This window comes from Mesocricetus auratus, unplaced genomic scaffold, assembly GCF_017639785.1.
Source record: "Mesocricetus auratus isolate SY011 unplaced genomic scaffold, BCM_Maur_2.0 Super-Scaffold_6730, whole genome shotgun sequence".
NCBI lineage: Eukaryota > Metazoa > Chordata > Mammalia > Rodentia > Cricetidae > Mesocricetus > Mesocricetus auratus.
Genome location: NW_024429184.1, coordinates 14,997,823 through 15,013,826, shown reverse-complemented (window position 1 = coordinate 15,013,826; position 16,004 = coordinate 14,997,823). Strand labels below are relative to the sequence as shown.

The 16,004-nt window shown below is 50.5% G+C and overlaps 1 protein-coding gene across 3 annotated transcripts in view; it reads right to left on the bottom strand.

The window, feature by feature from the left end:
- Positions 1-16,004, bottom strand: part of Pax5 (paired box 5) — a 184,965-nt gene that overhangs the window by 42,569 nt on the left and 126,392 nt on the right. For all 3 annotated transcript variants that reach the window (XM_021232295.2, XM_021232297.2, XM_005078758.3), the window contains one exon: positions 242-343. In XM_021232295.2, coding sequence (XP_021087954.1) covers positions 242-343 — 102 coding nt within the window. The remainder of the gene's footprint in view (positions 1-241; positions 344-16,004) is intronic.

Here is a 16,004-nt window from a genome sequence, read left to right as displayed (position 1 = left end):
CCCAGAGACTTCTTACGTGTCAGACAAGGACCCACCCTCTGATGTCCTCACAGTGCAGCCACTGCTAGTCTGGCCCCGCTGCAGATCCCGCTACAGAAGAGGCTGAGTCAACCTCTGCTGACTTATTCAGGCTGATTTCTCAGAAGCATGGAGTCACCTGCGCTGCTGTGGGGCAGAGAGCGCCCTCCCACACCATCCCCATCTGCTGCCTGCTGTGGAGATGCAGACAGTGTACACTCACCAGGCACCATTCCTGTCAGCGTGGGTGCCGAGTAGCTGCCCTGTCCAGCGGGGGGGACGTGCGGAGGGTACCCGGGGAGGGTCGTGCTTGCCAAGTCGCGGCCTGAAGAATCAAAGCAACAGATCACAGGGTGAGCATCTCTGCAGCCTGATGCTCGGCCACAACTCCCTGGACATTCCTACACATTTGTCACTTCTGGACGCTGAACTCCAGCATGCCTTACCCCCCATGTCAGTCACACATGCTCACACACCACAGACAGACAGACAGACAGACAGACAGACAGACAGACAGACAGACACACACACACACACACACACACACACTCCACACCAGCTCTCCTGGCTCTGTTTGGCAAGGACCAAGCTAGAACTGTGGTCTATCTCTGAGAAATCAGATAGTGCCATATACCAGAGCAGGTATCTTGTGGGACATAGTAGGCATTTTATGGTTAAATCCATGGGGTAACCAAACATCGAAGAGGCTTGTGGAAAGGAATCTCAAGGTAGCAGAAAGCCACAAGCAGGGAAAAAATAACTGTTCCTATCTGTGTCCCTTCAGGAAGGAACAGGGCCTGTGACTCGTCAAATCCTCCAGCAGGTTACAGATGACAGGGAGACCACTGATTCAACATGGAAGCCAGACCTTGGGAAAGTACCATGTTCTGTGGTTGCTGGACCCTGAGGGAAAACGCTGTCCTTGGGGAGAGAATTGACAAGTTTACCCTAAAAGGAAGGGTCACGGCCGCTGCCTGCCACCCTGGGAAGTGATGGGAAATGGTGTAGATTTGGAACTAGGGTGTGGGCAACAAGGGTAGGGAGGGGGTGGGGAGCGAGAAGGTGCCCGTGGGCGGGATGATGAGTGACCGCAGATCATGCAGAGGTCCCTCCTGAAAGCCAGCAGTACGCCAGCAAGGACTCTCAGCCCCGCACAACCAACAGGTGGCCGGAGGAGTGCCACCACTGACCGATGTCCCTCAGAGACCCAAGTCCGTACGTAGCATGAGAGCAGGAGCTTGTCCTGAGACTGCACAGCCCTTCCAGTGCCAACAGTCCGTGACCATCCAGAGGCTGCCCATTCCACAGTCCAGAACTTTAAGAACCCCAGACAGCCCCGCCCCAAAGGAGTCCCTTCCCTGCCCTGGTCATCACCTCCTGGCTTTGGGCTGGGCACCCTGGCTCAAGAGTCTTTACATGAGATGCTGGAGTTGAGCAAACACCCCAGCATTAACTCTGGGAGTCCTTCATCCTTGACACAAATTGCGCCTAGGCAATCCTCTCAAGGAAGCCCAAGGCCAAACCAAATGACCAAGCTTGCAGAACCTGAGGTGACTGAGGAGATTTGTCCTATTAGGCTTCCTGTGCCTCTCTGCAAAGTCTGAACGTCTTCATACCCCAAGGCCAGAAGGGCACAGGGCTAAAGAAAGAAGTCATTCTGCTGGAGAAGCAATGGCCTCGGGAGTCCTGCAGTCTCCTCCCCTCCTGTCCAAGAGGAGACCCAAGGGGGGCTCTGGGAGCTGCTCCTGCCATTTTGCAGATGGAAAACTGAGACCTGGTTGAGGAAGGGGAGCAACGGCTTGGGGGCCGCCCGACTGTGACTGAGCAGGCACCTCAGCCTAGCGCCTACCCCAGCCCAAGGCCTTCTGATCCCCAGTCTTCTTCACAGAGTCAGTGGCCAGGGACGGGATGACGAAGAGCTGTGACAATATCTCCGGAAGCAGAGTGGGCACCAGTCAGATACTCAGCACCGGGCTGAGACGTCGGGAGTCAGTCTGTGGGACAGCCAAAGTCAAGGTCTGCCTTGGCATGGGGTATCTCTGTCAGTCGTGGGGCATCTCTGTCAGTCGTGGGGCATCTCTGTCAGTTGTGGGGCATCTCTGACAGTCGTGGGGCATCTCTGTCAGTCGTAGGAGCATCTCTCCAGTTTGGGCAGCATCTCCTACCCCGTCCCTGACCCCAGGTTCCCACCTAAGGATGACAACTGCAAAAGGACACTTGCTTTAAAGAAATTGTAAAACACAAGGTTCTTGCCAAGGGTCTTGTAAAGGTTAACACCTCAGCCCTCAACAACCCGAGGTTATCAGTATTATTCCCTCCTTATAGGAAAATGTGATTTGTCAAGTCTACGTGGCTAGCCAACCTGTCCACTCCAGTGCCTTGCTATGAGCTGTCTGTACTCCTGCCTTGATTCCTGAAGTCCCATCTCTAAGCTGAGACACGGCCACCATTACCTGTTAGCTCCATCTTCCAGAAGGAACGTTGGCCACATAGATTTTTATAGTGAACATGCTTATTTTGGTTAAGACAAAAGAGAGGTGCCAAGCGTGTCTCTCGGGAGATGGAGGGTGCCGTGGTGAAGCCCACCTCGTGTAGCTGTTCGTGCACGCCCCAGCAGCCTGAGACGGCGAGCAGGCCCTGAGAAGGGCAGAGTGCCCATTGAAACTCAAAGACTCTGAGCGGGGCTTGGCCTGCATCCCGGGGCACCCGCCTCCTGGGACCAGCTCACTCTTCAACGAGTGCCTGCCCTATGGGTTGTTCAGTCAACAGTTTTTGCTGCTGGTACACACACCTTAAAACCTTTATCCTTCAAGCAAAGGTTCAGAAAATCAGAACCTTGGCAAAGAGCTCGGCTGAGGCCAGATGAAAAAGCAATAAAGCAACTTGGGGAAAGGAGGAGGAAGGAATCAATTCACGAAAGGGGAAACAAAGAGCAGACACAGCCGTAAGCACAGCCAAGAGTTGGCATCTGAAAATGAAGTGACGTCTATAGCCAGACCACCCTGAAACGCCCCGTCTTATCTGAAAAGACCAGCAAAACGGACAAACGTAAGTCAATATTTAAAACTAATCCCAGGGGATTATCAAGATAAATGGGCCCTGCCTGGGCCCATGTTCCAGCTGCAGCTGGGTTCTGACTTGATGTCTGCGGCCCGTGTCATCTCACCGGTCATAGGAGCCATGTGGGATGAAATCAGAGGGTCAGGATGAGCCAGCCCCGTCCTTCACTGGCCCTGGGGAAGCTGGTCCTGCCTCTCACTGGACACTGCAGCAAGAGATCTGTCCTTGACCCTCACAGGAGAGACGGTCCCACACCTCGACACGGGTGATGGAGAACCAACCCTGACAGCATGGGCATAGGAGAGCTGACTCCACCCCTCACCTGAGAAAGGGAGCTGACTCCACCCCCTCACCTGAGAAGGAGAGCTGACTCCACCCCTCACCTGAGAAGGAGAGCTGACTCCACTCCTCACCTGAGAAAGAGAGCTGACTCCACCCCTCACCTGAGAAAGAGAGCTGACTCCACCCCCTCACCTGAGGAGAGCTGACTCCACCCCTCACCTGAGAAGGAGAGCTGACTCCACTCCTCACCTGAGAAAGAGAGCTGACTCCACCCCCTCACCTGAGAAAGAGAGCTGACTCCACTCCTCACCTGAGAAAGAGAGCTGACTCCACCCCTCACCTGAGAAAGAGAGCTGACTCCACCCCCTCACCTGAGGAGAGCTGACTCCACCCCTCACCTGAGAAGGAGAGCTGACTCCACCCCTCACCTGAGAAGGAGAGCTGACTCCACCCCTCACCTGAGAAGGAGAGCTGACTCCACTCCTCACCTGAGAAAGAGAGCTGACTCCACCCCCTCACCTGAGGAGAGCTGACTCCACCCCTCACCTGAGAAGGAGAGCTGACTCCACCCCTCACCTGAGAAGGAGAGCTGACTCCACCCCTCACCTGAGAAGGAGAGCTGACTCCACTCCTCACCTGAGAAAGAGAGCTGACTCCACCCCCTCACCTGAGAAGGAGAGCTGACTCCACCCCCTCACCTGAGGAGAGCTGACTCCACCCCTCACCCGAGAAAGAGAGCTGACTCCACCCCTCACCTGAGAAAGAGAGCTGACTCCACCCCCTCACCTGAGAAGGAGAGCTGACTCCACCCCCTCACCTGAGAAAGAGAGCTGACTCCACCCCTCACCTGAGAAGGAGAGCTGACTCCACCCCTCACCTGAGAAGGAGAGCTGACTCCACCCCCTCACCTTGGGTTGGCCCACCCTAACATCTACCCCATCTAGGACCTGCTGGAGCTTGTGAAGCGACGGGTCCTGTGGGAAGATACCCACAGGATCTCCATGGTGAGGGATATCCCAGAGGAGTTCCAGTGAGGATCCAGTGTTGATGGTGTACCAGAAGCCAGAGGCCTTGACCCAGACCAGTGACTCACTGCAATGAACATTTGCTAGCAAAGTTGATAGGACACAAGGGTACACTGTGTGCCACACCACTCCCAATGCCACCAGGAGGAATGAAGAGCTGTTAGGGAAGAGCTGTTAGGAAAGACAGAAAAACGAAGGGTTTTGTTGTTTGTTTGGTTTTTTTTTTGCTTTGTTTTGAATTTAAAATTTTTCTTTTTTGGGGGACACTACAGGGGTGAGGGGAAGATATGGAGGGATTGGGAGGTAAGCGAAATTAGGGTGCATGATGTGAAATTCCCAAAGGATCAATAAAGAAATTATGTTACAATTTTAAGAAGATAAAGAATGAACAACGATAACTAAGATAATAGAAAAATAATATTTATAAAGAATACAAACTGCATACTTATAAATATGAAATTCTCAACAAAAGGTTTGATTTTCTAGGAAAACATAAATTACCATAATAACAAGAGTAGCTGGAAAATACCAATAGCCTAATAGTCTTTGGAGAAGTAGAACACTATCTTTATTAAAAAATAAGAGCCTTGTTCTCTTAGCTTCATGAGTAAGTATTTATTTTATATTTCATTTCATTGTATATAATCAAGGGATATATTCTTATGTTATTAAATGGTCTAGTCTATAAACAAAGAGAGTCTTCCTCATTCATTCCACCATCTTGGACTAATTGTGATGCAAGCACTTAAAGGCTAGTATCATAACTCATTCATAGGATACCAAGTTATTTCACTCTTGCTACTATCGGCAATGGCAACAAATGTCCTCTATCATGCTGATTGAGCAACACTGGGCGTTAATGATATGCCATGACCAAAAGAGTTTTATCCCAGGTATGAAAGGGTGATTCAACATCAAAATATTGGTTTGAACTTCCTATCGTTATTTTTTTAAAAAACTGTCTGGCTGTATGAAAGATGGAAAAGACACTGGATACCATTTAAAATTCATTCCTTACATGTTAGTACATAAGATCAAAGTACACTCCAATCTTAAACTGATTTAAAATTGTCAATATTATATTATATTTCATCGCTGAGACACTTGGAGGATTTCCTATCAAAGCCAGGAATGTGACAAGGAAATTTATTATCAAGGAAAATTATTCTGAAATTTTCAGCCAATACAGTAAGACAGGAGGAGTTACTGTAGGTGCAGGAAAACGGCAAACAAAATTATTCAGCAGGATTTGCCTTGGACCTTGAAAAGTAGGTGTCCTGCTAGAGCCAGTGAGAGAGCTCGTAGGACTGTCTGGTGATGGGTGGGTGTCTGTAGGTACCAGCTAAAGACCAGCTCCCACCACCTTTGATAGCACGAAGCCTTTGGCTTAGTTTCCCGTGGCCTCCTCAGTCTGTGCTTCCCCAGCTCCAGGAACACCTGCCAGTTGCCAAACCTGCCTGCACCCTCAGCCTTTGCCCAGGCGGTTCCCATTTCAAGCAGCCTTCCTCCAGGGCCAATCCTTACGACATCAGTCCAGCCCCCAAGTCACCGGCAGGGCCCTGCTCCTCCATACAGCCTTTCCCAGTCCTTCTGATACCTACTTCCTCGAAAGGCTTCCCTGTCCCCCACCCCAGAGCAATGGAAACGCCCTGGAGGGGAACGGACAAAGCCAGAGGTGATGAGATTTTAATGACAGAATAGCCCTTGCTTTGCCACTGGACACTCTCAACACACCAACACCATTGTCCCACCGACTCTGTCAAAGAGGAAGGAAGGCATGGGTAAGCAATCTGTCCACAGTGGCACGTCCACCAGCTCCGTGTTGAACCCGGGACTCTGGCCCTCAGCCTGAGCCTCTACTGATGGTGAGGGGTGCTGGGACTGTGGGAGCAGTGAGTAAGGGTGGCGGGTGGCTGGAGGGGCCGGGTTGATGAGGTGAGCGACAAGACCAGATGAGCAGGTGACACGGCAGAGAGAGAGAGAGAGAGAGAGAGAGAGAGAGAGAGAGAGAGAGAGAGAGAGAGAGAGAGAGAGAGAGAGAGAGAGGAGTCCTTGACAGGCCACTGGAAGCCACAACGGAGATGGCTGTCAGTCAGTCTCCAGGAAAGAAGTCATGAGCTCCCCAGGACAGGGCTGTGTGACACTGGACACACAAGGCTCACCAACACTCTGGAGGGGAAGACATGAAGACCACCCAGGACCCTTTGGTCCCAGTCCCACTTCCCCTTGGGACCCTGGGCAAGTCAGGCTACCTCTCTCTCCAACCTCAGTCTCCCCAACTTTAAAAAGACTTCCCAGCTCAGCCTCTCGAGCCCCGGAAGCGCCTGCTGGACTGAGTGCGCACGCGTGAGGATCTACACGTGTAAAGCTGGAAGTGCTCGAGCCTCAGCCTCCCCTGCAGGTGTGTAACGCTGCCTCAGGGCTGTGCCCTGGGCTGCTGGTGGCACGGTCTTTCCAGGCGCGGCCTGGGGGTCTCGGTGCCAGCACCAACCTTGTCGTCACACTTGCCGTTGCACTGGGGCTCATTCCTTCTCTCTTTCAAGCAAGGTGCCCTGCGAGAAGCTGGCAAACAGTGATGTATGCTCTACAAGGAACCCTGCTACTGAGTCTCTTGGTTCCTAGGGGCTCCTTCGTGTTACCCACGAATCCATTTTTACCTAGAGAACACCCTAGAAACAGAGGCTCCATCCTACGGCTACAAGTACTCTCATGGGACACACAACCTGTTGTTGGGCCAATTGAGGAAGTCAGACGGACAGTTTCTTGTGTCACCTTGACCTGTTGCACTTCCGCTGGGTACCAGTACCAGTCGGGATGGAGGCCGTTGATGGACACTATTCATTTTGTCTTCGTCACTGACAAAGTTCTGTGTGTACCAGGGCAGAAGACCGTGACGTAATACTCCAGAGCAGGCAGCAGGCAGAGCCGTGAGGAAAAGCATCAACCCTGGGCTGCCTGCCCTGCTCCACCATGAACTCCTTCCTGTACAACCTTGGGAGAGACTCCGCACCACTCCGAGCCTTGGTGCCCTCATCTACAAAAAGCAACACTTTACCTTTTCTGCTGCCATCTTGAAACTCCAAAAGTGGACATAACCACCTCTAAAAACTAATGAAACAGAGAGCAATGGTTTTTTCAGCTCTCCTTACTCAACAGAGAGGGCTTTTCTACCCCCATGGGGCCTCAGTCACACGCCTTGCCATGGACAACGGGGTGTCCGCAGCTACTCCCTGGCATGACTTGCCGCATGAGTGTGCGTCGGGGTGAGGCGCTGCGTGCTTTTGCCGTCACCATGAGAACATGTCTCACCTGGCCTCTCACCCATGGAGCAGGGAGCCAGAGCAGAGTGGCTCATCTCCCCCTAGTTCAGCCGGGTTCCTGCTGGCCACTAAAGGCATGAGCAGCACAGATGATTGCCAGCCCCGCACTGCAGTGTGGTCTGCTAAGCCTCCGATGATTGATACAAGATTATATGCGAGACCTATCCTGTTTTTATTCATTTTCTACTACAAACACACTTCCTGGGGCCTCATCCAGGCAGAGGCGGGACACATCCTGGGGAGGAAACACAGAGGACTCCGCTTTGCCGCGCTGGCCTCTGAGGACTCTGTGGCCTTGGGGCTCCAGTGACCCCGAGAGCAGTGGGCATTTCCCCCGCCTGTTCCCTTCTCTACCACTCGGCTCCATCAGGACAAAGCAGCTAATGAGATGCTAGAGCTCTTGCTCAGCTGGTCCAGGCCTCTGGGCTTGGAGACCAAACAGAATCAACATCTCCAAACACAGCACGGCATGGAGGCTCATGTTTATGTCCCTTCTCACCAAGGAGGCGATGGTTCACATCATTTACTGTGCAGCTCTGGCACTGACGGCGATAAATGAACAGAATGAGTTGATCAGGTTCCCGACGCACAGAGCTACGTGTGAGTGCGCCTTGTTCGACTTTGTGTAGCCTTCTCTTGGAGAGACTAATTGAGCGCCAGCCTTGCCCAGTGATAGCAATTCTAGGGGCTTTGAAACTCAAGACGGAACCTTGCTCTTTCCAGTTCTGGGAGGAAAGGAAAGAGCTGGTACCTCCTCCTGTTGTACCACGGAGGAAACGGAAACCCAGAGGAGAGCCATGACTGGATCAAAGTCTTAGAGGAATCGATGGCGGGAACTTCACCCCAGGTGTCCTGATGTCTAGTGAAACTCTTGCTGGGTTATTATTCAGTGTCTCCCAAATGGAAACTGGCCTCCCAGATGCTAACCTTCCTGGGGAGTCTTTATAATTAAAGTGTGACACCTGTTCATGACTAGAAAACCAAGGGGATGGACAGCAAGACAAGTAAACCCCAGTGTGCACAGGGCTCCAGCCTGGGGCGAGGGAAGGACCCCAGCTTACTGTGGCACAAGGGCAGCCTGTGTGGGGAGCTGGGGAGCCCACCCGCCATTGGAAACGAGATTAAGTGAGGAGGTCCCTCATAGCAGTCAGGAGAACGAATTCCATGTGCTTCTGAGACAAACAAAACTCAGAGCTGCACACAGGCAGGGAAAGCAGCTGAAGTCGCCTCCAGGCTAGATGTGTGGAAAGACAGGAAACGATGACTCAAAACCAGATGTCTGCATGCCGCCTTAACGTAACTCAAAATGACCAAAGACCTGCGTGTAAGTAAGCATTGAAACTGCAGGACTCGCAGAAGAAAAACTGAACATCCATGGCCTTGGATTAGGCCAGGCTGTCTTAAAAACTACACAAACAATAAAAAATTAGCATATTAAAATTTAAAATGCCTGTGCTTCAAAGGACACCAATAAGAAAATGAAGATGAGTTTGGCACACACCTTAAATCCCAGCACTGGGGAGGCAGAGACAGGATCTCTGTGAGCTCAAGGACAGCCTGGTCTACATAGTGAGTTCCAGGACAGCCAGGTCTACATAGTAAGACCTGCCTGAAGTTTTTTTCATTAAAAAGGTTTTAAAACGAAAAGAAACAAAGATAACCCATAGTATGGTAGAAAACATTTGCAAATCAGGTTTCTCATAAAAGGCTTCATCTAGAATATATGAAACATCAGAAATTAATAAAGAGAGAGAGGAACAAACCAATTACAAATGAGCAAAGGACTTTCATAGGCGCATGGATAAAAAGTAGCCCAGATTAAGTCCCTCAGCCTTTAGGGAAATGCAAATCAAAGCTGTAGTGATACAGTGTTTCTCCTCTACCAGGACGGTTGTATTATAAAGACAGAATATCTTCTGTAGATGAAGAGAGTTCCTCATCTCCCACCGGAGGGAATGTAAAATGGTGTGTGTACTTAAGGTCTGGAGGGGCTTCAGAAGGTTTGACATAGACTTCCCACATGACCCAGCAATTCCACTCGGGTTGTACCACCAAGAGAAATGGGACCAACTGTCCCTGTGAAAACCTGTCTGTGAGTGTTCACAGTATCACCATTTGTGACAGCCGGAAAACGGAGACTGCTCATACACCCGCCAGCTGATGAACAAAGGAAGTCCAAGGTTAGATTCTTACAGAAAGTCTTGGGGGACAATGAAGGTGTGTGAATTTGGATAAACAGATGAAGGGAAGATGTGAGGCATTTTGGGATGCATCTAGGGGAGAGAGGGGGAGAGAGGGGGGTTGGGCAAAGGCAAGCCATAGCTGACCTGAGTGAGGAGCATGGCTACCAGAGGGCAGCCTTACCTCCAGGGAGGAGACGCTGGGCCAGCCCTTTGAGTGTCTGGTCTGAAGAGCCAGGAAGACCCATAACCACTTAACCTCTCATGCACCCTCTCCAGATACCTCTAGAACCAAATCTAGATCTCAGAATGTGGCAGGGGGAGATCAGGGCCTGAGTTCAAATCTTACCTCTGCTACTTACTACCTGTGTGTTTTAGGAAAATAATAAAATTATCTGAGTCTCTTTCTAAAATTGGAAAAACAGTACCTTTAGGGACTAAAACAATGGCACTCTTTATGACTCTTTAAAATTAATTTGGGGATTCTTTGCAACCCTTTCCATGCAGAGGTGGTGTCTACCTTCCCTCGCCTTAACTCTGGGCAGCCCTGCACACTGGCCAATCAGAAAAGCCACAGCTTTCTGGGGGTTCCTATGAGCTGTACTTCTCACGGTCTTCTCAAGCCTAATCTTCAACACCAGCATGTTTCCAGCATGGACCATGCTCTAAGCACCATTTGTGTTTGGTAGATACTCATTCCTTCAACCGCCAACACTTGGCAGGACAAGCTCTATTACCAGCCATTTTATAGACACGAGGATGAAGATGCAGAGGTTGTGTTTAGACACTTGCCCAAGTTCACGCAGTTGGTAAGGAATGGAGCCACGCCCCAACCCTGAGCATCCTGTCCCCAAGTCCCTCCACATTCCTCCCCTGCACCTCGACTCTTGTCCCCCTCCTGCTCTGGACTGGAGAGTTACTGTTGTCCCTTGCCTCCCGTGCCCTGGCCTGGCATGCAGTAGGTGCTCAGAAAATGTTTGCTGAGATGACCTTAGCCCCACGATTCAGTTCTACTCTGCTGGAAGAGCTATGGCTCCGTCTTCCCCACACCTCAGAGGCTTTTCCTTGCTGCCTGCATAAAATGACCAGACCTGCCTGGCTCACCAGTTTCTGCTCAGATGCAACTTTTTCTTTTCCACACAGACCCTTCCTAGGTAGTCTGTATGTCTACTAATGGGTGTGTGTGTGCGTGAATCCAATTAACTTCAAATTTAGCTCATAATGAACTTATCTCATTTTGCTACCAGCTCGGTTCTCATCGTGTGGCAGTAATTAACCACTGGGGGTTGTCACTCTTAGACGCATGACACAAGAACCCTCCAGCCCTTGCTTCAAGCCCTTGCAGAATTCATTACTCTGACAGTGTGCAAAGCCTTCACTTTGAATGCCATGGGGTACAGACTCAGCTCCCCCTCCACCTACCTGACGGCGAGTGGGAGGGAAAGGACGGACACACCACTCCATGCTCACTGGAGAGGCAATCATTAACTGCGAATGGGTTTGGGGTGGGGTGAGTGGACAGGAAGTTAGTGATGGTTCCTTGGCCAAGAGAGGAGCTGCTGTCCTTGGTCCTAACAGCCCCTGGTAGATAGGAGGTCCTGCCCACAGGAGGGAGGTCTCTGCATGCAGTCTCTCCTCTGCCCCAACTATAACTGAGTGGTGGAACCGATTGGAAAGGGGTCTTCCCATGCCAATACCCTATGGGTTGGTGGCCTCTATCTGGGGACAGATAGAGTGGCTGCAGCCAAGACAGACTCATTAGTGTCGGCCCAATGCCTGTACTACACAGACCCCGCCTCTCTGGACCCTCTGAGCTGAAAAGAAAGGCAGCCTTGTTATCATGTGTCCGGGAAAGAAACCTCTGGAAGGAGACGGGGCTGCTGACTTGCATGCCATTGCCACAGTCTCCTCTCTAAGTGTGGACATGGGTGTGAGGTACCTGCTCAGATAGCTAATAGCAGTGGGGTCCTGCTTTCCACGTTTCATTGCGTTTGGAGCATTTCAACTATGTCAATTCTAATAATTAATGTGATTTTAAAATATAAAAATAATTGCTTTTTGCAAGCTTTCATAATAAAATTTATTTTAAAATTTTAAGACAAAACTATAATAAAACTATGTCCTGAAGAACAAAGAAAATATGTCCAGATGTTTAGCCCCAGACTTCCAGTTTTCCTCCATTACCCGTACTCAAGGCTCTGGAGTCCCATGTGTCTGACCCACCTCATCAGACACAGCTCCATCTACCGCCGGGGCCTGGCTAGAGTCAGGGCTGCTGCCCGGGGCCCAGGTACCTGCCAGACAGGAGAGCCCCTGACGGGGGAGGAGGCCAAACAAAGCAGAGAGAGACAGCATTCAAAAGACAAGGCTGGGAGTCAGTCAGCTTCCTGGGGACCCCTGCCTTTTCATTCCTGTGGGTGACACTTTTAGCTTCCTGGAAACTCTGGCTTCAAAGTGAGACAATTTCTTATGAAGATGAGACTCCTTTACACCCAGTCCGTCTCCGAGCCCTCCCGACTGTCTGTCCCGTGCTCCACGACACCGAGTTGCCCTTGGCCACACCTTTTCTCCCTCCATTCAGGCTGCTGTTCCCAGGCCTCCCCACCCACCCCACGCCAAGGTCCACTCTGACCTGACTGAAGAGTGCAAGGCCACGCACCTGCTCCTGCCCTGCCTTCTCACTGTTGCCATGACTGCAGACGCTTCTTCCTCCCTCAGGGAGGTTCAAGGTATCTTCCCAGAATTCCCCTTCGCGCATTGCTAGAGCCATAAGAGACCTTGCTCTGAGGTGAGGAGCATCCCTCACAACAGGCACTAAAGGTGGGCCGTGTCCAGGGCCCCTCGGTGTCTGTCACAGGGCATTCCTCAGTGACAGGCCAAACCAGTGTCACAGGGCATTCCTCAGTGACAGGCCACACTCAGTGTCACAGGGCATTCCTCAGTGACAGGCCAAACCAGTGTCACAGGGCATTCCTCAGTGACAGGCCAAACTCAGTGTCACAGGGCATTCCTCAGTGACAGGCCACAGGTCATGTCTCTAAGGGAATATGCCTTGTTTGGAGAGTTGTGTAAGTTGAGCCCTGACTCAATGAAGGCACAGGCTAACGTGCAGATTCCTGCTGGCTAAGAGAGATAGCTCCCAGGTTTGGCAGAGAGGCCTCATAGACTATTAGCCAGTTATGTTTTCAATCTAGTTCTTATGCTGATATTTTTTAAATGCTTTTCTTGAGGGACTTGGAGTATAGCTTAGTGACAGGGGGCTTGCCTAGCACACACAGTCCATTCCCAGCACTCTCTACCCACAAATATGTATTTATTTGTTTGTTTGTTTTTAGACACAGGGTTTCTCTGCGTAGTCCTAGCTGTCCTGGAACTTGCTTTGTCGACCAGGCTGGCCTAGAACTTAGATAGCCACCTGCCTCTGCCTCCCAAGTGCTAAGATTAAAAGTGTGTGTGGGCTCAGGAGATGTCTCAGTAGTTAAGAGCACTAGCTACTCTTCCAGAGGGCTTGGGTTTGAGTCTCAGTGCCTGTGTAGCTATGGAGGCCCACAACTGTGTCTGTAACTTTAGTTCCAGGGAATCCAACACCCTCTTCTGGTCTCTGTACACACCAGACGCACACGTGGTGCAGACATACATGCAGGTAAAACACCCACACACAAAATAAAATAAGATGATCTGCATTTATATTTTTTGTGCATGAGCGTTTGTGTGTACATGCATGCCATAGCATGTGTGTGGCAGTCAGATCACAACTTGTGGAAGCTGATTTTCTCCTTCCACCATGTGGGTTCTGGGCCATCAGACTTTGTGGCAAATGCCCTCACTCACTGAGTCATCTCGCCAGCGCACAGAGAAGTTTAAAAAGGCTTTCCTGGTAGAGGGTGTAAATCCCTGTTTCTCAAGTAGTCTTGGAACCAACACATTTCCACATTAGTTAACAAATAGAGTCAGCTCTTCACTTCCATATTGTCAGTTTTGTATTGGTATAATATTCATGATGTGCCTTGGGTCAGGTCCGTCAAACGCTGTTCCCAGTGTGGATCACTATTGGGGAAATGGTTGTAGGAAAGTCAGGCCTGTGTGGAGGTCCTTAGACCATTTGGGACATGTCTTTGAACAGGACTGTGGAGCCCTGGATTTTTAAGTTTTTCTTCCTGCTCATTAGGTAAAGTGTAAAGAGCACTCCACACCACTGTGGTCCAACTTCCCCAGTAGAGGCTCCAAGCTGCAGGCTCACTGGATTCTGGGCTGGGAACTGCGGAACTGCAGATTGAGTACACATCTCTCTGGAAGGTATTTATCCCTCGTATCTTGTTATAGCAATTATGACTAAAACAGTTATGTTTTTAACTGCTCAAGAGTGTATTTGCCTGAGACAGTGCAACGAGCTGAAGATTTTAGCGACACGAACAACTGCCACCTTGGGGGTATGAAAGAGCAAAGCCAAGGTCTGGGAGAGGGGACAAAGCCTGTTACACACGCAGCCTCTCGAGTCTGCCCAGGGTGTGTACAGCACTAGCTCAGAGCCCCCACTCGCAGCAGATGTACAAAGGAAATGCTCAGAAGTCTCTCCTCTTTCGGACCTGTCACCGTCAAAGGATGTGCTGTCTCACAGGGGGTCCTGCTGCAGCAGCCCACCTCCGCCTGCAGACAAGGACCAGCCATTGAGATGAGCGGCAGCTAGCCATCACAGGAGGTCTGGCAGGCTCCTAACGACAGGCTTATTAGCCGTTAGTTTAGAGAGTGCTGTTTCTCTAGAAACAATACGCCTACATTTCTTTTTCCCAAATTACTAGTTCCTCACATGTAACAAATTCTGACTGGCCTGTCTCGTATTAGCCAGACTAAAAGTGCAGCCTGGATCGGGAGAACCAGAAAGACGATTATGAGCACTCGGTAAGTAATTAGGTGCCATTTACTTTCCCATCTTCAGCCCTCCCAGCCCTTCATGTGGGCAAACCTCATCTACTTCTCTGAGGTCACTGGGAGCTCTGCCATCTCCCCAGCCCTGTGTTTTGGGGATTTTTCTCTGTTGTGTTTTTTGATTTTGTTTTAGTTTTAGTTTTTGAGGTAGCCCAACACTGAAGTCACTGAGAAGTTGAGGCTGGCTTTCACCTCCACATCCTGCTTCTACTTCCCAAGCGCTGGGATTAAAGGTGTGCACCAGTATACCTGGCTAGTGAGTGGGATTACAGGTGTGCACCACTGTACCTGGCTAGTGAGTGGGATTACAGGTGTGCACCAGTATACCTGGCTAGTGAGTGGGATTACAGGTGTGCACCAGTATACCTGGCTAGTGAGTGGGATTACAGGTGTGCACCACTGTACCTGGCTAGTGCATGTGTGTGGTCGGAGGGTGCTGGGGGTTGAACCCAGAACCTGCATGCTTTAGCAAGCCGTACCTTGAGCCCTTTGCTTTGGTGTCGAGAGAGTGGCTCTCATCTGCCTGGGGTTTCAGAGCAGATGGGGGCTTAGTCAATATTTTTTTTTGCACCTTTGTGGCTTACTCTTGCTCCGCTGGCAATTGTTGATACAAAACAGTGAGAGGAAAAAGGCAGAGCTTCGATTAGCAAGCAGCCCACCACACAGTGGCCCTGGGCCTTTCTGCCAAGGTGGGCCCTGATTCAGGGAGAGGAGGGGGCCAGGTTTGCAGCAGGGGAGGAAGGAGGAGGTAGGAATTTGAAAGTGGGGATTATGGAAAGATCTCCATGTATTATTAAATGTATAAAACAAAATGCAAGAGGATAAGGATTCTGTGCTACATAGTTTTGCTTTTGCTAGTAAACCAATGGATCAGATCCATGTGCTAAGAGGCAAATAAAGCCAGACGGTGGTGGCGCACACCTTTAATTCCAGCTCAGGAGGCAGAGGCAGGCGGATCTCTGTGAGTTTGAGGTCAGCCTGGTCTACAGAGCGAGTTCCAGGACAGACCCCAAAAGCTACACAGAGAAACACTGTCTCAAAAAACTAAACCAGAAGAAAAAAAGAGACAAATAAAATGTTAAGGTGACACATGTTTGCACAAAACTGAAACGAGCTGAGATCGGCAGGAGGAGCTTATTTTTCATTTTATATTTTATACAGTTTAAATATTTAATCACATGAATGTATCACCT